This window comes from Vipera berus (assembly GCF_964194415.1).
Source record: "Vipera berus genome assembly, chromosome: 9".
NCBI lineage: Eukaryota > Metazoa > Chordata > Lepidosauria > Squamata > Viperidae > Vipera > Vipera berus.
In genome coordinates this window covers 2269298-2293896 of record NC_138212.1, presented here as the reverse complement: position 1 = coordinate 2293896, position 24599 = coordinate 2269298, and the positions used below count along the sequence as shown (strand labels likewise).

Here is a 24599-nt window from a genome sequence, read left to right as displayed (position 1 = left end):
GATGTAACCACATCCAATGCATTCTTTTGAGATGTAAAAATGTATACAAAACAATCCTCAGTTTAAAAGTTTTCTGCCGCTGCTCTTCTTGAGCTACTGAAAGCGTGGGAGTGAAATTTATTTGGCTTACACTTCCGGAATTAATAAATGAACTGAAACATAACAATATTGTTTTTATGGTTTGGCCTCTTCTCTTTGCTGTTCAAATGATGCTGGAAAATATGTGAATTAGGGGGGAATTGTGCATTGTATATCAACAACTGTATATTGAACACCCCCCACCCCCCCAAGCTACAAATATTGCGATTGTAAAGAGAGAGGACAATATAATTACAGGAATAAGCTTGGGGGCAAAAAAAAATTGTCTCTACCAAAAATTCCGTTCATCAATTTGTTGCGATTCCTCTGTCTCTCCCAAAAGGCTTGCAGAGAATTGGGGGACTCTTTAGAGAAAAGAGCTAACCCAAGAACTGATGCAGAGGTAGGAGGAAATGAATTTATTTACTTTTTTTAAACAAAATGCAGCCAGAAAGTTGACAAGCGAAAGAGATGGCTTTGTCTCGCTAATAATTGTTTACAGAGTTTTGCCAATATGGCAGGATACAAATTTATAACAATCCCGCAGGGCTGGAGGTCTTCCTTGACTTACGACTGTAGTTGGGACCACGGTTTCCGTTGCTAAGAAAGGTGGTTGTTAAGTGAGTTATTGAGTGAATTGCGTAGTCATTAAGCGAATCCAGCTTCCTCCCCCGGTGACTTTGCTTGTCAGAACCAGCTGCGAAGTTTGCAAATGGCAAGTTAAGGATCCAGTCCTCATCAGTACGTGCTGGCTTGCCAAGGGGTCCGATTTTGATCAGGAGACTGTGGGGATGTTGCGACAGTCATAAGTGCAGGACCAGATACAAGCCACTTTTTCCAGGGCCCTTGGAATTTTGAACGGTCGCTAAGCGAATGGCTGTAAGTTGAGAACTACCTGTGCAGGTGGTCCTCCACTCATGAAGTTCATTCAGTGACCATTCAAAGTTAACCACGGCACAGAAAAAAGTGACTTGTGACGGTTTTTCACACTGAGCAACTGTTGCAGCATCCCCATGGTCACGTGATTAAAATTGATCTGATTTTTTTATTTATCTGAACGTCAGTGGCAACCGACTCATATTTACAACGGTCGCAGCATCCTGGGGCCCTACAATCCGTTTTTGCAGCCTTCCAACAAGCAAAGTCAATTTTGGGGGGGGGGGGGAGAGCCAGACCCGCTTAACAACCGGGTTATTAACTTCAGAACCGTAGCGATTCACTTAACGCCTGTGGCAAGAAAAGTCGTAAAACGGGGTTAAAAAGTCACTTAAAACAAACGTCTCGCTTAGCGACAGAAATTTTGGGCCCAGTTGTGTCCGTCAGACGAGGCGTGCCCCTACTCGTGTTCTGATTCTCGGTTCGGTTCCTTTTTGGGATCTTTTTAAGATAACACCTCCTCTGTTTATGGATTTCAGGCGAGCGGTTACCGAAGCCAGAAAGAGGAAAAATGAGAGTACATAAAATCAACAATGTGAACAAAGCTTTGGATTTCATTGCCAGCAAAGGAGTCAAGTTGGTGTCCATAGGGGCTGAAGGTAAGGGGGCCGGCCTTTATAAAGAGGGGGGGGGGTTTGCACTGGTCATCGGCAGCCAATTTACTACGTACTGGACCAAAGCGGGAGTTTGAAAACTTTTTAACACTTCCTAATCAGGGGGGCAAAGGTCTAGTGATAGAAAATTAGCTGCCTTCAAAGTGAACTCGGGTTTTTTTCCCCCCCTTTATATTTGGGGTGGGGGTAGCCATGTACGTGTTCCACTTGTGTCATGTTTGTGTTGCACTTTGAGAGCGGGCGACTAAACTTCATTTTTGACATGTGCCGTTGTGCCCGCAGTAAAAAAATGACAGTAAAGGTTATCTTAGCTTATCTGATTTGTCTTAAGTCTGCTTCCCTGTTCATCTCCATCCTATAGAGTAGAATAGAGCTGGAAGGGACCTTGGAGGTCTTCTAGTCCAGCCCCCCGCTCAAGCAGGAGAGCCTATACCATTTCAGACAAGTGACTGTCTAGCCCAGGGGTAGGCAACCTTGGCTCTTTTATGACTTGTAGACTTCAACTCCCAGAATTCTTCAGCCAGCATGGAGGAACCATGGCCCCTTCATGACCTGTGGATTTCAACTTCCAGAATTCCTGAGCCAGCCTGGCTCAGCTTGGAAACCTCTCCCTTTCCCCTCAAGCGTGGCTGGCTCAGGAATTCTGGGAATTGAAGTCCACGAGTCATAAAAGAGCCAAGGTTGCCTACCCCTGGCCCTAGAAAGATTTACCAGAATTATAAAATTCCCTAACAATATTTCCCAAAAATGACATCGACATAAACCCACATATGAGGATGTATCGCCCCCGAGGTAAAGTTTTGAGACCGTATGAAAATACGGGTTACTGTACAACCACAAGCAAATATCACCTGTGTGACTCATTTATACGTTATAAATCCAAGCGAAAAGCTGACCGTAATTTTGCCAGATTTAACAGCCCATTGAAACGACGAGGGGTAAAAAAAAATGAGAATTTTTACATGCCTTTCGTGAAGCTGTGCAGAGAAAACGTTGCTTTGGGCAGCAAATTTACAAACGCAAATACATTTTTTTTTAAAAAAAAGTGTATTTTCATTTGGCTGGGTGTGTTCGTGGTTCTGTGTTCGAGGATGTGCTTGAGTTCTGGCTTTGTGCCACCTATGGTGAGAACACGTCGGCCAGAGTTTTGTGGCCTGCGCAGGTACAATTCTGAGCATTCAGTGTTTACCCAGGATCCTTTCCCGGTGACCGAGAAAGAATTGTACCTGCTTGGCACAATTACTCCAGTGTTGCCAACTGATAAGAGCAGTTCCTTTGATCTCAGGCGTGTCCTGTTCTTTTTGAGCACGGGACCTCCGCGTGAAGGCAGCCAGGCTGTCCACGCTCCGGTCGGAAGGCGTAGAGAGTAAGGAAGGTGATCTTGATGGAAATGTTTCAATCTCTTTTGCCCATTTAATACTTAACGTTTAATACTTATTTGTTATGCATAGGTAGGGGTGTGGGTCTATACATATATGTATATAGTATGGTTAGGTGTGTGTCATGCGTGTGTGCCACTTTGAAAGCGGGCAACTAAATTTCATTTTCGATGTGTGCCGTTGTGCCCACAGTAAAAAAAAAAAGGACAATAAAGGTTATCTTGTCTTATCCATCTGGATAGTCCCAAAAGCTGCTTTTTTCCAGAAGGCAAACAGGACATGGGTTGTTGTTGTTGTTTTTTCCTTGAAGACATTTCGCTTCTCATCCGAGAAGCTTCTTCAGTTCCAAACTGCCCTGAACTAAACTGAAGAAGCTTCTCGGATGAGAAGCGAAACGTCTTCCAGGAAAAACAAATAAGTCCAGTTGCTCCAAGGTGCTTTTTCAGGAGGCAACTTTCTTGTTTTTCTTGGAAGACGTGTTGCTTCTCATCCAGGAAGCTTCTTCAGTTCCTTCAGTCCAGTCCCCTCCTGAAAAAGCAGCTTTGGGACAACCGTGCCCTGGATGACTTGAGAATCCCCATAAACGCTTCCCTCTGGATTAGCTTCGCTCTCTGCAAACTGGGTCTATGTCTCTGCAGAGACTCCTTGCTCATTCTCTTCCTGCTCCTCTCTTTCCAGAAATCGTCGATGGCAACGCCAAGATGACCCTGGGTATGATTTGGACCATCATTCTCCGGTTTGCCATCCAGGACATTTCAGTGGAAGGTAAGAGGCAGGTTTGCGCTTGCAAGATGGTTAAGGCCCTTCTCTCACGCCCATCCCGAGTCGGCAACAGCCTTCCGTGTATCCCAACGTTTTTCAAAGTTGGCAATTTTAAGAGGAGTGGACTCCAGAATTCCCCACCAGACTGCTGATGGACTTTTAAGATGGGTGGAAATTCAGCTCCCAGAATTCCTCAGCCAGCATGCTAGTAAATTTTAAGTTTGGCAGGCATCAGCTCCCAGAAGTCCTGACAGGGGAACCCTGGGAGTTGAAGTCCACCCATCTTGAGGTTGCCAAGTTTGAAAAAAAATGATTTAACTCAACTTACTTGGCTTTGACGCCTTCCACAGTGGTCAGGCTGGATGAGATTGACAGGAACGGTGGTCCAACCCATGTGGAGACCACCTGATTGAAGGAAGGCAGTTGCTGGAGGTGAGAGGGCGAGATTCGAAACCAAGGACGAAGTCTTGTGGTGATCCAGGATGGTGCTCACGTCTTAAGCGTGACTTCTGTGCTTGTAGCTTCTGGCTAGATCATCGGTCCCAATAAATCTTTCAGGGCACAGATGCTCACGCAGCTGCAGTAGCAATTATTTATGGACTTGAAATGCGGCCCTGGATACTTCAACGGCCTAGCCCTAGAAAGACTGTCTAAATGCAAGAAAGATTGTAAAATGAAGCGTAGTCATGTGATGACCCACTTAACGACCATAATTGCAGGCTCGTTTACGGTCATATGTTGAGGACTACCTGTGTACTTAGGCTTTACTCAATCTGGCGTGTGGAAGCTTAGCAGAAAGTAGCTGGAAGGATGGAGCTTAATAAACGAGCCTTCCCTTCCCTCTTTTCCCATCTGCTTTGCAAATGTCTCACCCCACCCCCACTCCTTGAATCTCCCCCCACCCCCGCTTTCCCCCCCTTTTTTTAGCCACCAGTTGCATTCTGCAGCCAGATTTGATCCGATGCTGGCTTAATTTTGCCTTCATCCTGCAAATACCCTCAAAGGCTGCTTCTTCCCCTCCCAGTGGGTTTTCATTGGGTGGGTGGGGGGCATCCCAAGCCCTCCCGGCTGTTTGCAGACAGACACGTGAAAGCCATTTGTTGAGAAGACATTTTCAGCCCTGAGTTCTCTTTTTGGCACCTGGTTTACGTGGGATCTGTTTTACTTCTTTGGTATTGTATTGTGTGTTTTAGTCTCTCGAGAGTCTGGGGATCTGGGTGGAATATAAATAGTGCGGAAGAGAAATAAAATATCCTTTTTCTCGTGGCAAGGAATGCGTGTATAAAGATGTTGTTCTTTGTGGAACGAAAGATGCTCCAGTGGGATATCTTTGATTTATTTGGATTTAGGTTTGGCTTCACCTCAGTGTTTTTCAAACTTGGCTATTTTAAGAGGCCTGGACTTCAGCACCCAGAATTCCCCAGTCAACCTTGTTGGGAGTTGGAAGTCCACATATCTTAACGTGCCAAGGTTGAAAAAACACCACTCAGTCCTTTTTTTTTTTTTTTGGCCTGAACTTAAATGTGATGCTGTGGACCTGCCCTTGCAACAACACCACACAAACAACACAATTACCTCCTTTCTCTCTCTCTCTCTCTGTAGAGACTTCAGCCAAAGAAGGACTCTTGCTGTGGTGCCAAAGGAAGACGGCTCCTTACAAGAATGTCAACGTGCAAAATTTCCACATCAGGTAACTTTTCAAGACGACATATATATCTATATATCTATATAAGGGACGCGGTGGCTCAGTGGGTTAGGACGCTGAGCTTGTCGATCAGAAAGTCGGCAGTTAGGCAGGTCGAATCCCGAGTGCCGCGTAGCAGAGCGAGCGCCTGTTACTCGTCCCAGCTTCTGCCAACCTAGCAGTTCGAAAGCACATAAAAATGCAAGTAGAAAAATAGGGACCGCTCCGGTGGGAAGGCAACAGCGTTCCGTGTGCCTTTGGCGTCTAGTCATGCCGGCCACATGACCACGGAGACGTCCTCGGACAAGCACTGGCTCTTCGGCTTTGAAACGGAGATGAGCACCGGCCCCTAGAGTCGGAAACGACTAGCTCACATGTGCGGGGGAACCTTTACCTTTACCTATATATATATCTATAGATAGAGAGAGAGAAAGATAGATGTGGGCCAACTCTTGGCTTTACCTCTTTCAAACACAGAAGCAGCCATCTCACATCTGGAGAAACGGGCTTCTCTGAATGTTGATTTCCTGGCTTCAGAGATTCTGCCAGCCAGGAAGCCAACTTTTTGAAGCTTTGTGCTGGGACCTGAGGCTCAGGATTTGGAGAGCCCAAGGAACTTTGTGAATGGCTAAATTTCCTTCTTTTCACAAAAAGCCTTTTGTGTTGACAGCTGGCTGCAGCAAGGTTGCTGTGTTGGGTGGGTTGATGGATGCTGATCCAAGGAAGCATCCGGTAGGGAAAAGTCCCTGGGGCTGTTGATCCTTCCACCACACAGCAAGGTTGAGGGGAGGTAGAGCAATGCAGCCTTTCACCCCCACGCCCTCAGCTTAACTGACCCTGGTCAAGGATGGACATTGGCTGCTCTTGGCCTGATTTCAAAACTTGTGCAAGGGAACAAGTTGGACTTTGGCTAAAAGCTACCTGACCTTCCCTGGAGCTTGGGAAAGAGAGAAGAAACTCAGACAAGGAGAAGAAAAAAAAGAGGAAAGGAAAGGAAGGGAGGGGAGTTACAGAAGAAGAAAGGTGGTGAGAGAGGAATAGAAGGAGGGAGGCAGGAAAGAGAGAGAGAGAGAGAGAGAGAGAGAGAGAGAGAGAGAGAAAGGAAGGAAGGAAGGAAGGAAGGAAGGAAGGAAGGAAGGAAGGAAGGAAGGAAGGAAGGAAGGAAATGTCAGAATACAGCCATGACCACAAGATTCCTGAGCCTCATTAATTCCACTTAACTTTGCTCAGCCTTATCCCTTCCTCAGCTTACTTCTGAGTAGACACTCCATAGCAAGAGCCACCCCCCACAATAATGGCTGCCAACCCTCAAATTCTGGAATAATTCCTCTTATATTTTCACTTTTCATTGCTGTGTTGGGCGGGTTGATGGATGCCGGGGGAAAGTCCCTGGGGCTGTCGATCCTTCCACCACACAGCCAGAGGATGATTCAAAATTTATATCCTTGCCCAGAGTCGCTCCAACAGTGAAATGGACAGTCTATAAATTGAAAACAATAAGTTCCCAAACCTGTTGCCATTTTCCTCTTGTCGTGGATCCTCAAGCTCTGTTTTGGGAAAGCTCAGAAAGTTTCCCACCTTGGAACCAAAAGGTGTGTGTGTGTCTGAAAAGGCGCTTGCCAGATGCCTCCGGATGTTGATCTCCTTCCGTAACTCAACAGGTTCTCCCCACAGGACGCCCAGTTTTGTGATGACATTTTTCTTAAAGACACCTTTGGCTTCTTCCTCCAGAGACTTGACTCGCTCTTTATTTTCCATTTTTTTTCCAGTTGGAAAGACGGCCTGGCTTTTAACGCTTTGATACACAGACACCGACCAGAACTGATCGAATATGACAAGCTCAGAAAGGTATTTGGTGCGGGGGGGGGGGGGAGAGACAGAGAGGGGGGAGGGGCAGGCTGCTCTTCTGCCTTTCACCTCTTGGTTTTGAAATATTTTCCACCTTACCCTGGGCGAACTCGTTTTTTTTCCTTCTTTTTTCTGCAGTGCCGTTCGTAGTGGGTTGAGTGAGGCCTGGGATCAAATCCCAGTTTGCCCCCCCCCCCAAAAAAAACCCTGGGTTACTCTAGGCCAGGGCTTTTCAAACATGGCCCTTTTATGACTTGTGGACTTCAACTCCCAGAATTCCTCAGCCAGGCACGCGTGCCTGGCTGAGGAATTCTGGGAGTTGAAGTCCACAAGTCATAAAAGGGCCAAGTTTGAAGAGCCCTGGGTAAGAGGTTTGAAGCTGGTCCTAGTGAAAAAAGGGGAGATCCACGTTTGTCCTTTCCTATTGATCCATTAAGGCAGTCTCAACCGAGTTTTAACCTCTCCGGCGGTTTACCTTTTCCCCAGGACGATCCGGTCACGAATCTGAACAACGCTTTTGAGGTCGCAGAGAAGTACCTTGACATTCCCAAGATGTTAGACGCAGAAGGTAAGCCGGAGATTTATGCCTTAATATCTTGGGGTCCCATTTTGTTCCACAAATCCACCAAGGCAGAGGTCAAAACGGCGTTTGAATGTTCGTTGGGTAAAACCAGGCGCTGAAGTACAACCTCTGCCTTTCTTTGCAGTCAGAAAGTTGGGTCAAAAGTTAGGGAGACGATCTTGACAGAAATAATAAGAGGAACCTTTATAGGAAGAAAGAGGGATGAAATATTATTTAGTCTTGGGAAACAGGATAGTATTAGGAAGAGGCTCAGGCTGATTCATGGGAAGGGTAAACATAATCAGGCTTGCAAGATTCTGTTATTGTAGCCTACAGCTAGTCCTTGACTTACGACCATTAGGACCAGAATTTCTACTGCTAAGCAAGCTGGTTGTTAGGTAAGTCATGCCCAATTTGTACAACCTTTTTTGCCACGGTTATTAAGCAAATCACTGCAGATGTTAAGTGAATCACGTGGACGTTAAGCAAATCAGTTTTCCCCCCATTGACTGGCTGGGAAGGTCGCCAATGGTGATCACATGATCCCGTCATAACTACAGGCTGGTTGCTAAATGCCTAAATCTTGACCATCTGATGGGGATGCTGCGGTCGTCATAAAGTGCGAAGACCAGCCGTAAGTCTTCCCCCCCCCCCCAATGCCATGGTAACTAAATGAATGGGGGTAAGTCAAGGTCTACCTGCATCTCAAACGTAGTTCTAATATTTCTGTGGAATCTGTTTTGTGACCTGAGCTAAGTGCTGACATTAGTGTTGCAAACTGCAAACATCCAAATTAATTTTTTAGAAACAACCATTTTGAAATAGGCTGAAGGACTGAAATGGAATTTGGAAACCATTCCTTGCAAACATACAGGTGTGCAATTTTCTGTCGAGATACAATGCAAAGGAAGAGTATGACTTGGAAACGAGTAACTTCCTAATAATGTTTTTGAGGCATTTTTTTATTTTTTCCCCTCCTCCTTCATATTAACAGCCACAAGTCTTTTTACTCAATGACTTGTGTGGAATTTCTTAATAATAATAGAAATGTAAATTCCCCCCCCCAAAATTTGTTAAATCAGATTTATATGGCTGCCTAAAGGGACGCGGTGGCTCAGTGGGTTAGGATGCTGAGCTTGTCGATCAGAAGGTCGGCAGTTTGGCGGGTCGAATCCCGAGTGCCGCGTAGCAGAGTGAGCGCCTGTTACTCGTCCCAGCTTCTGCCAACCTAGCAGTTCGAAAGCATGTAAAAATGCAAGTAGAAAAATAGGGACCACTACAGTGGGAAGGTAACAGCGTTCCGTGCGCCTTTGGCGTCTAGTCATGCTGGCCACATGACCACGGAGATGTCCTCGGACAAGCGCTGGCTCTTCGGCTTTGAAACGGAGATGAGCACCGGCCCCTAGAGTCGGAAACAACTAGCACGCACGTGCGGGGGAACCTTTACCTTTACCTTTTATATGGCTGCCTATCAGGTGCCAGCAGCCAGACCCACATGTGAATAGTCGAAGTCCGTAACTACTGCCTACCACCTCTGTTACAAGACTCACCCCAGACTGCTTGCCACCCCCTGGGAAGGACCAGATAAGGTTTCATGGGTCTTGGGGGAGGGTCAAGCTTACGCTTGTTTGCAGCTGTGCAACGACTCCAAGCTAAGTCCCCACTTGACCCTTCCCTCCAGCCTAGCTGGCAGTTTCCCAACGTTCGTGTCACGGAAAGGGATCTTGCAGAAGATTATAGAGCAGTCCTGAAATTCCCGCTGCGATAGAAGAATGCGAGGAATTGCCGCAAAGTTATATACGAGCTTTGCGGTCTTTCAACAGGCTTGAGTTATGGGCAGGAAATGTGATACAAATCTTGGATAAGCATCCCAGCTTGTACGATGGACAGGCAGCTAACATCCCGTGTCAGTTCGTCTGGATTCTTAGGCATTAACTTTTTTCCAAGCTGGATTTTTGCCTGCGGCCCCTTGGTGATGTCAGAGCTCAAATGGCATGAGTTTGGAGATGAGTTATTCCTGATGTGCTTAATACTTCTTGTTCGCTTTTCAGACATTGTCAACACGGCTCGTCCTGATGAGAAGGCTATTATGACCTATGTCTCCAGCTTCTACCATGCCTTCTCCGGGGCGCAGAAGGTACCAGAGACGGACAGCGTTTTCCCATTAACCGCTTCTGTTCTTTCCAGCATCTGCCTTCTTTTGACTTCCCTTGGAGAGGGCTGCCGCTACAAGCAATCTGGGAACCCCAGACCTCAGCTAGTTCAGGATAAGCTTCAGAACGACCCAACGCAGGGGAAAAAAAATACGGGCTGGTTTTCCAAAACTCACCAAAAATCCCTTTGGGGAGAGGCTGGGAAATGAAACCAGGGCTTGTCGTACATGGAGGCCACTTTAGAAGAAGGAGAGGCAACCTTAAAACATTTTACGGCAGCGAGACCAGGACTCTCCAACCAAACAGGAACTCCAAAACTCATCAAAATTCATCCTTCCCCCCCCCGCCCCAAAAAAGAAGTCAATAAGAACATGAGTTGATGAAGACCAAGGTCCCAAATTCTCCCTAAGAAGGTAGCCTTACTCATCATTTGGACTTCAACTTCCAGAACATGCAGTGACATCATTTTGTAGGCCAAAGAGTCAAAGGGTCTGTTTCAGGGGTCAAGGATGAAATTGAGTTCCTTGTGAGAAATTCCATGGGGTCCTTTGGCCAGACCTGTGTATTTTAGGCACCCAGGCCACATCTGGCAGGCTGTTCCTGTCTGGCCCATGTGGGGACTACTTTTATTTGTTGGTATAGGGCAGAGGTAGGCAACCTTGGCTCTTTTATGACTCGTGGACTTCAACTCCCAGAATTCCTGAGCCAGCCACGCTGAGGGGAAAAGGAGAGGTTTCCAAGCTGAGCCATGCTGGCTCAGGAATTCTGGGAGTTGAAGTCCACAAGTCATGAAGGGGCCATAGCTCCCCCATGCTGGCTCAGGAATTCTGGGAGTTGAAGTCCACAAGTCATGAAGGGGCCATAGTTCCCACATGCTGTCTCAGGAATTCTGGGGGTTGAAGTCCACGAGTCATAAAAGAGCCAAGGTTGTCTACCCCTGGTATAAGGTTTCCTGCCTGAGGAGGAGGTTGGACTAGAAGACCTCCAAGGTCCCTTCCTACTCTTGTTATTCTATGCTATATTTTGAGAGCAATGGCTATTTTTTTTTTTAATTTACACGTGTTTTTTTTTTAATTTACACGTTTGCACCGGTGCACCATAATAGCCCTCTTGGTTCACCCTTCCCCATTTCCCCCGATTTCTCACGGGAAAAATTCATGTCCCACCCCTGCTTGAAGGATTTGAAAGGGCTCAATTCTGTTCTAGCTGAGGTCTGGTTCCCCCAGGGAGCAAAAATCTGTCTTCCGTCCTGCCTCTGGTCTTCTGCATGTCCGGGCAGACCTGAGGGATCTCCGGCCGTGCCCTTGACGCTGCCTCTCTTTTTTTTCTCTTTCCTCTTGCGCAGATATTGTAGGCACGCTCAGGCCCGACGAGAAGGCCATCATGACTTATGTCTCCTGCTTCTATCATGCTTTCTCGGGGGCTCAAAAGGTGAGCTTCGGCTGGGCTGGGCTGCTTCGCGCTGCTGCAGCTGTTGGCTTGGGAGATCTCGGGCCGAGCATGGCTGTAAAAAGGGAAGGAATTCGTCATCACTAAAGGAATACATGTCAGGACAAAAGGGCTTGTAAGGTTAGGACAGGGGTAGGCAACCTTGGCTCTTTTACGACTCGTGGACTTCAACTCCCAGAATTCCTGAGCCAGCACAGCTGGCTCAGGAATTCTGGGAGTTGAAGTCCACGAGTCGTAAAAGAGCCAAGGTTGCCTACCCCTGGGTTAGGATATCGGACATGGTTCTCTTCCCCTCCCCTCCCCCTCCGCAAAAAGAAAATCTTACAATCATGGGCCAGGAAGAGGATTCCGCGCAACCTAGGCCAGTGTGTCTCAACCGTAGCTGCTTGAAGAGGTGCGGACTACAACTCCCAGAATTCCCCAGTCAACCCCCCTCGCTGGGAGTTTGAGGTCCAGGCAGTTGCAAAGGGGCTAAAAGATTGAGTGAGACAGGTGCGCTCCTGAACCTTGCCAGCCTTAAGGCGTTGGCCTGCAACTCCTGGGGGAGGGGGACTTCTGAGAGTGGAGGTCCGCCCCCGCTTTCAAGGGAGGCCTACACGACTGGAGAAAGTCGGATCTAAGCCGACGGGGCCTCTACACCCCTGCCCTTCTTCTCCGCCATTTTGGAAGGAGGCAGAAACCAAAACAGGAGATCAGCTCAAGTTGGCTTTTGAAAGCAACTTCAAGGAGAGGCGTACGAAAACACCACAAGGACCCCGACTGTGGAACTGCCCCCCCTCTTTCCCCACCCCCACCCCCCAAAAATGCTCTGTCTCATCTGGAAATTTCTTTCTGGTTTTGATTATTCTTGCTGGCTCTTCCAGACAGTAGAGAGAGGCACAGACTCATACACACACACACACACACCTCAAGGTATTCTTTCACGTCCCCCAAATTTTCTGGATGAGGCCTTCCTCCTCCAGTCATCCTTGGGGTTTCAAGCGCAGGATAAACGACGCGACAGTTGACATTTTGGCCAGCGTTGAACTTGGGCGATGTAGTCTCCAGCACAGTGCAGTCCAGGCCCCTGGGCCGTGGCTCGGCTCGTGGCAGGCCAAAGGAGGCCACCCACATAGGGTGTGTGTGTGTCAGTTGCCTCTTTCCTAACCTGGGAATCCACAGCTTTTTTTCTCTTTTCTTCCCCCCCCCCCCCCCTGCATTTCCAAAGATCTCAGGAGATGGTTGGATTCGAAAACCTGGGGAAATGGGCAGCCTGGCTTGTGTTCCTTTTTAGCCTTGCGGGAAGCTAAAATCTGGAGGGACAGAAATGGGAAGAACAGCTACAAGGCTGAATCCCCAGGAGGAATTCTTTGCAAGGGGGGGGTGTCCATCGGTGATGGATTGTTTCTTGAGGGGGTGGGCGATGTTTGCGTGCAGCCGGTCGATGTGGGTTCTGCAAATCTTCCTTCGGAGGATTAAGAGTTACCACACAGTTTCCTGAACGTGTGTGTGTGTGTGTGTGTGTGTGTGTGTGTGTGTTGGGGGGAACTGTCTCTTGAAATTAAACAAACACCTAGTAGTTCCTATTGCTGCAAAGAGCAGCTGGCTGGTTCTTGTAGCCAGGCCTGGCGAAAACCACCGCTCTTGCCCGAGTGGATTTTAAAATCCTTTTCAGCTTCTCTGCCTCTCTTGCTCCTAGTGACTTAAACGGGAACAGACCCAAGCCTGCAAAAAATGCACCCGTAAGCATGAGTTTGCGCTGGGTTTAGAGATTTGTTTTTCTGGCACAGAGTTTCTTTCTTTCTTTCTTTCTTTCTTTCTTTCTTTCTTTCTTTCTTTCTTTCTTTCTTCCTTCCTTCCTTCCTTCCTTCCTTCCTTCCTTCCTTTCTTTCTTTCTTTCTTTCTTTCTTTCTTTCTCTCCCCCCCCCCCCCCGGCTTAATTGCTTGCTTGCTAATTTTAGCTTTTGCATGCCAGAACGTCCAGGCCACTTTACAAAGCCGTGTCTCTTTTCCTCCCTGTCTCTTTTTCCCATCGGATGCCAAGTGTGGCCTTTCCTTCTCCTCGGACCCTGGAAAAGAAAATTGGAAATCTGGCCTCACCTCACCCCCCCCCCCGCCAGGCCTTGCCTAAAGCTCCCTCCTTCATGCGTCCCCCTTACCTTGAATGCGGCAACTAACCATCCATTTTCCACGGTCCTCCCCCTTGCCAGGCCTGCCTCCCTCCCCCCCCCAGCCCTCTGCAACTGTGTTCTGTTCCTTCCCTTTTGGATTGCTCCTTCTGTTTGTTTTTCTGGGGGCTTGCGCTCCTCCTTGTCAGACTGGCTCTTGAGTGGGTGGATCAGGCTTGTAAGAGATCGACAACTTTGCACAACTCTCAGTAGTTGGTTTTTTGTTTTTTCTTAAATCCCAATAAAGTCCAAAGCTTTAATAAAATAAAATAAAGGAACTCTGCAAGCGTTGGGGGCTTAGGCGGGTAGAATGTCTTCCAATATTTTAGGCAGTTTAGCTGGTGATGGATTGCGTGCGAAGGGGCGATCACCAAGGGCAGTGATTCTCAAGCTCAGCCACTTGGAAGCTGGGTGGGCTTCGTTTCCCCAGCTAGCACGTGTGGACTTCAACTCCCAGAACTCCCCATCCCGTCTCTTAAAGGAGCAGGCCTGATTCTGCAGCGCCTATTTTGTAAGTTCCCCTGCCTGACTCAGGTGGGCCCAGCGCACCTGGACGCCTTCCTTGATCACTTAGCATAGAAAGCAGAGATCCACCCGCTTCCTTCTCTCCGAGGCTGCAAGGGCTGAGAGTTGGTCCTTTGAAAGAGCCAGCGTTCCAGGGGAAAGGATGATTTGCCTTTTTTGGGGGGCCCCCAGAAAAGATCAATATGAAAGTCGGCATTCCGAGCCTCTGCCCGCTTTTGAGCGGCAGGGGTGGAAAAAATCCTCTTTCTGCCCATCCCAGCTGGAAGGAAGAATCTCCTCCAGCTGTGCCCAAATTTGAGTGCACCCAGGAGGGTTTGCAAGCAGATGCTCCTCTCTCCGTTTCGGGTGGGTGGGCTGTGTGTTTCTTTTAGCCTTGTTAGCCTCTCGTTTTTTTTTAAACACCCTTTGTATCCGAGCACCAGCTATGGAATGGGGAGGGGGCCTCAGCTGCCCTCTCTGCTTCGTCAGAATGGAGCTGCTGAGCCTCCCGTCTGGCGGGCATTGGCTGCATTTGGTCTAGCAGCGCAGCACATCGGCAGAAAAGCCACTGAGTCATTTGGGGGTCCCACGTGGGCTGCTTCAGCAGTCTCCGGATATTATCTAGACCCGCGGTGGCGAACCTATGGCACGAGTGCCACTGGTGGCACGCAGAGCCCTCTCTGTGGGCACGCGCGCCGTCGCCCCAGTCCTAGGCCTTCAGCTGGGTTTTATAAAACCTTTTCGCTTTAGGCCTCCGCTGCCGTGTGCAAAAAAAAAAAGGTTCAATCAATCATTTTCAACTTCTTGAGGGGGGGGGGAAAGATCCTGCAAAGTTGGAATTGATTGATTAAAGTTCTTAGTCCCGCCCAGTCTGCCGTTACCACCGCAGCCACGGCGACCCAATGGACCGTGGCAACCCAATGGGCCACGCCCACCCGGCACATGACAATACATAAGTGTGTTTTGGGTTGCAGTTTGGGCACTTGGTCTCTAAAAGTTTCGCCATCACTGATCTAGAAGGTAATATCTGTAGCTCAGGGTTGAACCATGGGGTCCTTGGTGGTCTCCGAGCTTGCTGGTTTGCTTGCAGGCGTTTCACTACCCAACTAGGTAACATCATCAGTTCCAGAAGGAAGTGAAGGTTTGCCTCCGACCTCCTTTTCATTTTTTAAAAATCCTTCTGGACTTTTGTCAATCAAGCCCCGGGTTAAACCCTCCAGCTTCCTCAGTTACAGGATTATGTCCTGCAGCCCATTTTTCCCATCCTGGAACCCTTCGGATGTGCTGAACCTCAACCACCATGCTTGGGGGCCCACGATGAAGGAAGATCGCTTTGCAACAGGGGTGGGCAGAAGTTGAATGAGGATCTTTGGAGTACATTATTAGAGTAGACTTATAACAGATCAACCTTCTCCCATCTGATTTCCTCAAGGGGACCTGCAGCTCCCAGATCTGAGACCCTCCCATACGTAGAGAGCAAGGAGGATGGGTCTCAATGGAGAGATGCAAGCACTGCTAACCTAGGCAAAAGAGGATGAGGAGTTTTTCAGCCCCTCACAGCAAGCTAACATTCAGAAGCCACTTAGGTAGACACCACCCTGATACACTGAGCACGTACAGGTGGATGTAGAGCACAATCAGACTTGTGAGGTTCTCTTGTTACAGCCCAATTCAAGAAGTTTTAGCCTTCCTATAGAGTTGATGTCCTGCTCTGGTCCACCTTGTGGGGCCGACCTTGGCTGTTGGGAATGTCAGGTGAGAAGAAGAGTTCCAGCTGTGTAAATAACAGCCATAGTAGGTCTGTCTTCTCTGCCATACAGCTGTGGGATTCTTCTGTCTGCGTAGTCATTCAGGGAAAAATAGAAGCATTTGGAGGTGTGTGTTTTCTCAGCACCACTGCCTCTACCTTTAAGACCAGGGGTGTCAAGCTCGCAATGTCACATGACGTGTCATGACATATGATGCATGATGCATCCGGCCCGCGGGCCAGCAGTTTGACACCTCTGTTCAAGACCATTGTTTTGGGCCTGGGCATGCTTGGTGGACCTCTGGCACAGGGGTCCCCAAACTTGACAACTTTTTAAGACTTGTGGACTTCAGCTCCCAGGATTCCTCAGCCATCATGACTGGCTGGGGAATTCTGGGAGCTGAAATCCGCAAGTCTTACAGTCGTTAGGTTTGGAGACCCCCCGGCTGTGGCCTAACCGATTCAATTCTACAAGTTTCCCCTGCATTGCAAGGAATATGTGTTGTAACGGATCTCCGGTGACTTTGAGGTACTTTGAAGTAAATCCCAGTCAATTTGGAGAGTGTTTGAGAACTAAGTTAAGCTCCTCCTGAAAATAAAAGCCCTCTCTTCCCATGCTGGGTCCTTTAGTCTTTTAAGGCAGGGGTCTCCAAACTCGGCAACTTTTAGACTTGTGGAGTGGCTAAGGAATTCTGGGAGTTGAAGTCCACAAATCTTTTAAGTTGCCAAGTTTGGAGACCCCTGTTTCACAAAACCTTGGCAACTGGTAGACGTATGGACCTCAACACCCAGGAGGTTGGAGTCCACACATCTTCCAAGTTGCAGAGGTTGAGGAACATTGGTCCAAAGCAAGCACGGGAGACATCTTAAGTCGGTCAGTCAGTCGATTCCCACCGGGGTGGGGTGGGGGGGAAATGACTTGTAGGTTTGTTTTTGGTTGGGTTTTTTTTAGTGGGAATAAAAGATCTCTCTCTTTTTTTCTTTTGAATATCCTATTTTGTTGGCAACTCATTTCTTCCATGGCTCTCTCCCCTTCCCCTTCTATAGACCCTCCTGTTCACCCTTTCTGTTGATGTGTGGGTTCCATGTCCTTCCCTTGGATTCTCTCTGCTCCTAGCAAGGTACTTGAACTCTTGACTTTTCCCATTTCATGGCTTCTGTGCAATTTGTCCCTTTTTTTTTTTTTGCTTTGGGGTAAGCCAGGTGTGGGTGCTGCGGCGGGAACTCCCAACACCGTACCCCCCCCCTCTTTTTAGCAGGCCTTTAACCTGCCCTGCTCCTGCTGCCTTTAAAAAAAAAACCCCAAACCTTGACTTTTATATCCTGTCGTTTTTTGAGAAAGGTTGGTAATTGGTTTCATTTCTCCTTTCTTGTGTTTTGGGGTTGTTTTTTGGTGTTTTGTTTTTTTTGTCAGCTTGAAATGTAGCTATCCGTATGAAACTGGGAAGGTTACGGTCACTGGGACCCGAGAGGGGAAAATAACAATCAACCCCTCATTGCTGGAAGTTTTCAAGAAGAGACTGGGCAGACCTTTGTCCAGGATGGGATAAGGACCCCTGCCTTGGGCAGGGTTGGATTAGAAGACCTCCAAGGTCCCCTTCCAGCCCTATGGTTTTATGATTTAAGCATGACTTGGTTGAAATAGGATTGACTTAGGAAAGGGGAGCTACCAAGAATGTGCCACTGAGAGGTTGTGCAGCTTGCAAAGGAACAAAAAGGGGGGGGGATTTTGCAGGAGATAATAGAATAAATGCCACAGCAAATGTTTGAGCAGTGCTTTCTGAATCCTAGATAAAAGTACCATAGTCCTCTTGAAATAGTCAAACCTTGGCTTATGCAAAGCTAGGCTAACTAGAGGTTTTTGCATGAGTCCTTAATCTCCATGCAAACCGATTGTTTACCCTTAACATCCAAGTTAGAAAATACGGTAATCGGTATTGGGTTAAATCAGGGTCTGAAACCATGGTTGAAAGATGCTAGCTTTGATCCATGCATGCTAACTATTGTGTCTTGGTTGTGATGCATCAACAGTTGTAAATGCAAGTGTTCGACTCTAGCAGACCGAAACAGGAAGTATATGAGTTTGGGACATGCATTGGTTTAAGCCATGATCCTGTGATCAGCCAGATGCAAAAGATGAGCCTTCTCATCTGCTTCTGTTATTCAGCAGCTCAAACCAAGGTTGGTCCGATCAACTGACCTGGCGTTACGCTTAGCATGCTATTGTCTCTGCTTGCATTAGTAGTTACGCCCATACTCCTAATGGGAAAGGTCTGCACGGCTTCCAGATCGGCGTTTCTCAAGCTTGGCCACTTGAAGATGGGTGGACTTCAACTCCCAGAATTCCCTAGCTAGCTGGAGAGCTCCTACATGGCTGGAGAACCCAAATATGGTTGGAGAATTGAAGTCCACACAACTTCCAAGTTGTCAGAGTGGAGAAACGCTGCTCCGGATTACGTCCTCATACTGGATTGAGACTTAATTAATTGTTTGCTCCAAATCTGCTTTTTCTCTACTTGTGGGGGAGCTCAGTTGTATCCTAATGATGGTTTAATTATTGCTTCCATCTCATGCTGTGCCTTTCCTTGGTAGGTCTTGGTCTACAAGGCGTTTGCTCGTTGAGTCATCAGTTTTCCCCTCTTGTTTTGCTCGTAGGCCGAGACTGCTGCAAACAGGATTTGCAAAGTGTTGGCCGTCAACCAAGAGAATGAGCACCTGATGGAAGATTACGAGAAGCTGGCTTCTGACGTGAGTGTTGATGAGCCTTCCCTGTTTTCAATAGGCAGGAGCTGAACCTGGTGACACCCTTCCCCCCTTGTCAAAGCCTGTGACAAGCCAAGAGTTTTGTGAATCCCATCTGTCAGCGGGCTCTGTTGGATATATTTGAGACCATTGAGAAATTGGGGGAGTGACGGGGTGCTTTGATCACTTCTCAGTCTGAACGTCTTAAGGTGGACGTCATAACCAGGTTCACCAAAGACAATATTTCATCCCTGTCGCGGGGGTTGAGCTGGCTAGCAAATCCAATTGCTTGCAGAGTCTGCAGAGGCTTTGAAGCTAGGACGGATGTATCTCTGAACTTGCTGGTTTGTGCTCCAAAGAGAGACCTAATAAGACCTCATGCTTATTCCTGATGACTTCCCCGGGTCAAAAGAAGCGTTTCTGAAGGTGCTTTTTCACGAGGCACCTGGACTTTCCTGTCTTTCATGGAAGACATTTCACTTCTCATCCAAGAAGCTCCTGACCTCGTGAAAAAGCACTTTTGGAACAACCTGACCTGGTTGACTGAGAATCTCCAAAGACAAGTGTTTCTGAACTTTGGCAATTTGAAGACGGGTGGATTTCAACTCCCAGAATTCCCCAGCCAGCGTGTTGGAAGTCCGCACACCTTCAAGTTGCCAAAGCTGAGAACCACTGGTCAAAAACCAACCTATTGTTTCTCTGCTGTCAGGCACAATCAGCTTTTTGACTTCCATCCTCTCTTCTGCTGTCTGTCTTTAGTCCTTAAAAGTTCCTCTGGACTTTGGGAACAGCTGCCAAATCGGCTAACAGTCTACCGTAGCCAACCTTCCCCAAACTGGCACCTTCCAAACGTAGGGAAGGTGGTCTTTGATTGTGGCCACATCTTCTGTCGCTGTCCCATTCTAACCCATCCTTCTTAGGGCTGGTAAGGCACACAGGGAGAAAATTGAGTCTTTTGACAGGTTGATAGTAAAAACCAAGAAGGATCTGAGAAGGTGAGTTAAGCTGAAATGGATGATGAACGTAAGGTTGGGTTACTTCTACCCATCCATCCTGGAATGAGTGGGCCAATTGCCCATCTGTACAACCTCGGAGAATTCTAGATTTGGACAAGGACCTCCGGGGTCATTTCATTCCATCGTTGGCGTGCTAGAAGATCCCAAAGATGCTTTTCCGGGAGGCAACTGGACCGTCTTGTTTTGTCTTTGAAGAGGTTTCGCTTTGTTATCCAAGAAGCTTCTTGGATGAGAAGCGAAACGTCTTCAAAGGAAGAGCAAGAAAGCCCAGTTGCCTCCTGAAAAAGCATCTTTGGGACCACTGTGACCTGGATGACCGAGAATCTCCATCGACATTATGGGAGAAGATCTTGGAAAGACAGCGACATGGCTTCCTCTGAAGAACTTCCCTTAAGCCAAGCCAGCTTTCCTAAATAGGTTTCTCCTGGTGATATGCAGCTTCTGAGGTTTGGCTCGATAAAAAAAATACAGGAAACCAGACGTTGCCTTCAAGCTTTACGTTTTTTATTCAGCTGAACAAAGATGGGCTCCTCTAAAAGAGGCAAGAATCCTTGTATTGATTCTTTTTGGTTCCATAAGCAAGCCATCCAGCAAAGGTGACACACATATGATAAAAGATTTCACCCAGTACAGCTGTTACCTTCCCACCGGAGTGGTTCCTATTTTTCTACTTGCATTTTTACGTGCTTTCGAACTGCTAGGTTGGCAGAAGCTGGGACGAGTAACAGGCGCTCACTCTACTACACAGCACTCGGGATTCGACCCGCCAAACTGCCGACCTTCTGATCGACAAGCTCAGCGTCCTAACCCACTGAGCCACCGCGTCCCTGATATTTCCTATACTGTCCCCTAATTCCGGATCAACACTACAACACGTAGGATTCAGGTTGCTGTTCAGTAGCCACCCCTGGACTTAGGGCCAACCTTTACCCAACCTGCCCCGCGCGTTGCAGCACTTTGGGTTGTTAATGCTGTGATATGGTCCATTTCCTCACCGGGCTGCTTTGGTCTGCTTCCGCAGCTGCTGGAGTGGATTCAGCGCACCATCCCTTGGCTGGAGAACCGGGTTCCCCAGAAGACCATGCAAGAGATGCAGCAGAAGCTGGAGGACTTCCGGGACTACCGGCGGGTCCACAAGCCGCCCAAGGTGCAGGAGAAGTGCCAGCTGGAGATCAACTTCAACACCCTGCAGACCAAACTGCGACTCAGCAACCGGCCGGCCTTCATGCCCTCCGAAGGGAGAATGGTGTCGGTGAGTACCAGGTGGTCCTCGACTTAACGGCCACACCGGAGCCCCGGACTTCTCTTGCTAGGCGAGACTAAGTGAATCTTGCCCCGTTTTTCGACCTTTCTGGCCAGCTATGAAGTAAATCATTTCAGTTAGTGCAGGGGTAGGCAACCTTGGCTCTTTTATGACCCGTGGATTTCAACTCTCAGAATTCCTGACCCAGCATGGGGGAACTATGGCCCCTTCATGACTCATGGACTTCAACTCCCAGAATTCCTGAGCCAGCATGGGGAAACTATGGCCCCTTCATGACTTGTGGACTTCAACTCCCAGAATTCCTCAGCCAGCATGGGGGAACCATGGCCCCTTCATGACTTGTGGACTTCAACTCCCAGAATTCCTCAGCCAGCATGGGGGAACCATGTCCCCTTCATGACTTGTGGACTTCAACTCCCAGAATTCCTCAGCCAGCATGGGGGAACCATGGCCCCTTCATGACTTGTAGACTTCAACTCCCAGAATTCTTCAGCCAGCATGGCTCAGCTTGGAAACCTCTCCCTTTCTCCTCAGCATGGCTGGCTGTGGAATTCTGGGAGTTGAAGTCCACGAGTCATAAAAGAGTCAAGGTTCCCCACCTGTGACCTAGAGCAGGGGTAGGCAACCTTGGCTCTTTTATCACTCGTGGACTTCAACTCCCAAATTTCCTGAGCCAGCATGGGGGAACCATGTCCCCTTCATGACTTGTGGACTTCAACTCCCAGGATTCCTGAGCCAGCCTGGCTCTGCTTGGAAACCTCTCCCTTTCCCCTCAGCGTGGCTGGCTCAGGAATTCTGGGAGTTGAAGTCCACGAGTCCTAAAAGAGCCGAGTTTGCCTACCCCGGAGTTAGTGGATTAGTTCAGTTAAGTTAGTAAGACAGTTGTTAAGTGAATTTGGTTTCCCCCATGGACTCTGCTCATCGGAAGGTCGCCAAAGGGGATCACGTGACCCCCAGGACGCTGCCACCGTCATAAATGTGAGTTGGTTGCCAAGCAGATGAATTTTGATCATGTGACCGGGGGGGAGGCTGCAGCGGTCGTAAGTGCGAAAAACGGTCATGCGGCACTTTTTCCCAGTACCATTGTAACTTCGAACAGTCACTAAACAAATTGTTGTAAATTGAGTACTACTAGATCCTCCAGGTCAGTGTTTCTACACCTGGGCAACGTTAAGATGTGTGGACCTCAACTCCCAGAATTCTGGGAGTTGAAGTCCATACGCTTTACAGTTGTCACAGTTGAGAAACGCTGGCTTAAATAGACGAGGCCTTCAGGGTGACATCTTTCAATAAGCAGGGTGGGCTCCCCCGATTGAGTCCTTAAAACGGGGAACCACGCAAGACCATCTCGCTTCGGAGTTTGGGAGACCGTGTCTTGTTTTACTTGCCCCCAAATCCTCCCGCCAGGATATCAACAACGGCTGGCAGCACTTGGAACAGGCCGAGAAAGGCTTTGAAGAGTGGCAGCTGAATGAAATCCGAAGGCTGGAGAGACTGGATCACCTGGCTTTGAAGTTCCGGCAGAAGGCCTCTATCCACGAGGCCTGGACCGAAGGTGAGAGCGCTGGATACGGAGAGGCTGACCCAGCTACCTCTCCTTTGCAGGTCGTCCTCATTTTACGACCACAGCTGGAACGAGAATTTCCATCGCCAGGCAAGGCGGTTCCATTGCGGCTGTTAAGTAGATCATCTCATCCCTTGGGTGGTCTTCCTCTGACCACTACAATCCCTTGGAAAAAGGAGACTTTGGGGGATACTTTGTCTGTCTTTCACAAATCTGAGGAAGTTCTCCAGAAGTCTGCAGGCCCAAGGATCTCCTTGGCCTGGCCTTCCATGGGAAGCCACCTAGCCTCTTGCTGAAGGTAGCAGTGGTGTCAGGGACCACTCCAGGACCCAGAACACGTTTGAGTTGTTTACCTTCCTTTGTCACAGCCCTATTCTTAGCATAGCCCAGGGTGGAGAAAAGGTTATCAGCCACCTTGCAGCTTCCTGCTGGACTGCTGTGAGTGCGAAACCCATTCCTTTATTTTCTTTTAACAACAAGAGAGCGCCAGCCCCCCTCCCTCTGTGGCTTCATCCATCAGACTAAGCAGTTGCCATGGAAGGTAGAGGGTGTCTTTGAGCAGTTGGGGGGGAGGGGGCGGGGAGAGAGGACAGGGCTTTCCTTTTGATGCTGGACATGCCAATTTTTCAGATATTGGCTGGGCTGCAGACGGCAGTGGACAGGCGGTGGTGCCAGGGAGAGCCTCAACTCTGCTTTTAACGGCATCCTGGATTGCACCACCGCTCCGTTCGTGCTTGTTTCTGGTTTGTCTTCACGTGCTTGGGACCACAGGGATGACTTGGGCAGGGGGAGAACGGGTGGCGGGCAGGCAGTTGCCTGCTTCCGATGGCACAGATTAACGCCCTCTTTTCAAGCGACCTTCCTCCACCTTGTCGATTTCGAGAGGGGGGGCAGAGGTTTGAGAAACGGAAGTCCAGCCGTCTTCCAACTTGCCAAGGTTGAGACAGACTCTGCTTTAAAGGCCTCAGCTTCATCACCTGGTTGGTCCTGGGCAGATTCTAGGTTTCCTCACTAACTTGTGAGAGCTGCACAGGACAACTCCAGAAGTCACAATCTTCCTCCCCCTCCCCCCCTCCCGCTTTGCTGTAGAATAACATCACAGTTTAATACGGGGCAATAAGAAAGGGGTTTTCTGTTCCGATGTTCCTGGTTCAAGTCTCGCCCCAGCCTCTCTTGTGGCAACCTGGAGCGTGTCTCTTGTCCGAAATTGCACGCAGCCAGATGGAGACTCCCGTCCATGATTGCACCGTGGGGGCTTTTCGCTTGTCTGGATCTCTCCTGGCTGGTGACCAAGGCCAGATTTTCCAAGCCGAGCGTGTCCCGTAGAACAGCTGATTGGAACAGGGCAGCATTTTCAAGCGTCCAGCAGCTTCTCGGCTCTTAAGCCAAATAGTTTTGCGATTAAGGGAGAAACCCCAGCAATAGGGAGGTGGGCTAGCAAAGGGGGCTCGGCCCTCGGCTGAAGCTGGGGGACAAAGTGGGTGGGTGGGGGGCAGAGGGGAGTTATGTCGGCAGCAAGCAAATCTCAACCATCGGGGGAACCGAGGCCCAGGGGATAGAGTTAGTCCTTGACTTACGACGACAGCTGAGCCCAATGTTTGTGACGCAAAGCGAGAGCTTTCTTAAGACAGTTTTGTCCCCTTTTATGGATTCCCTTGCCACATTTGTTAAACAAACCACCGCAGTTGTTAAGTTAGCCTCCCGGTTGTTACGTGAATCAGGCTTCCCCCTCGATTTTGCTCGTCAGAAGGTCGCAAAAGGGGATCATGGGACCCCGACATACTGCAACCATCGTAAATCTGAGTCAGCTGCTAAGTGTCTGAATTTTGATCATGTGCCCACGGGGAGGCTGTGACGGTCGTAAGTGTGAACCACGGTCGTAAGTCATCCGTTTTCAGTGCCGCTGTAACTTTGAACCATCACTAGGTGAACTGTTGCTAGCAGTTCCTGCGCGGAGGGGGTCCAAAATGGATTCCTGGTGCTCAGGGAGGGATCCATTCGTTTCAAGCTCAAAGTTACTGCAGCACTGAAAAGAGTGGTTTTTGCGGCCGATCCTCACACTTACGACCATCACAGCTTCTCCACGGTCACGTGATTGTGATTTGGCATGCCTTTACGTGGTCTGCAGCCTCCCCGGGTCACCCGATTGT

At 48.7% G+C, this 24599-nt stretch overlaps 1 protein-coding gene across 5 annotated transcripts in view; it reads left to right on the top strand.

Moving 5' to 3' along the window:
- Positions 1-24599, top strand: part of ACTN4 (actinin alpha 4) — a 74587-nt gene that overhangs the window by 38605 nt on the left and 11383 nt on the right. Inside the window, exons 3-11 of one of the 5 annotated variants that reach the window (XM_081334231.1) lie at positions 1494-1613; positions 3686-3772; positions 5372-5459; positions 7223-7301; positions 7788-7869; positions 11362-11447; positions 18519-18611; positions 20643-20873; positions 22293-22440. In XM_081334231.1, coding sequence (XP_081190357.1) covers positions 1494-1613; positions 3686-3772; positions 5372-5459; positions 7223-7301; positions 7788-7869; positions 11362-11447; positions 18519-18611; positions 20643-20873; positions 22293-22440 — 1014 coding nt within the window. Of the gene's footprint in view, positions 1-1493; positions 1614-3685; positions 3773-5371; positions 5460-7222; positions 7302-7787; positions 7870-9914; positions 10001-11361; positions 11448-13916; positions 14124-16910; positions 16985-17963; positions 18045-18518; positions 18612-20642; positions 20874-22292; positions 22441-24599 lie in introns of those variants that run through there. The other 4 variants (XM_081334230.1, XM_081334233.1, XM_081334234.1 and 1 more) reach the window with 4 other exon arrangements.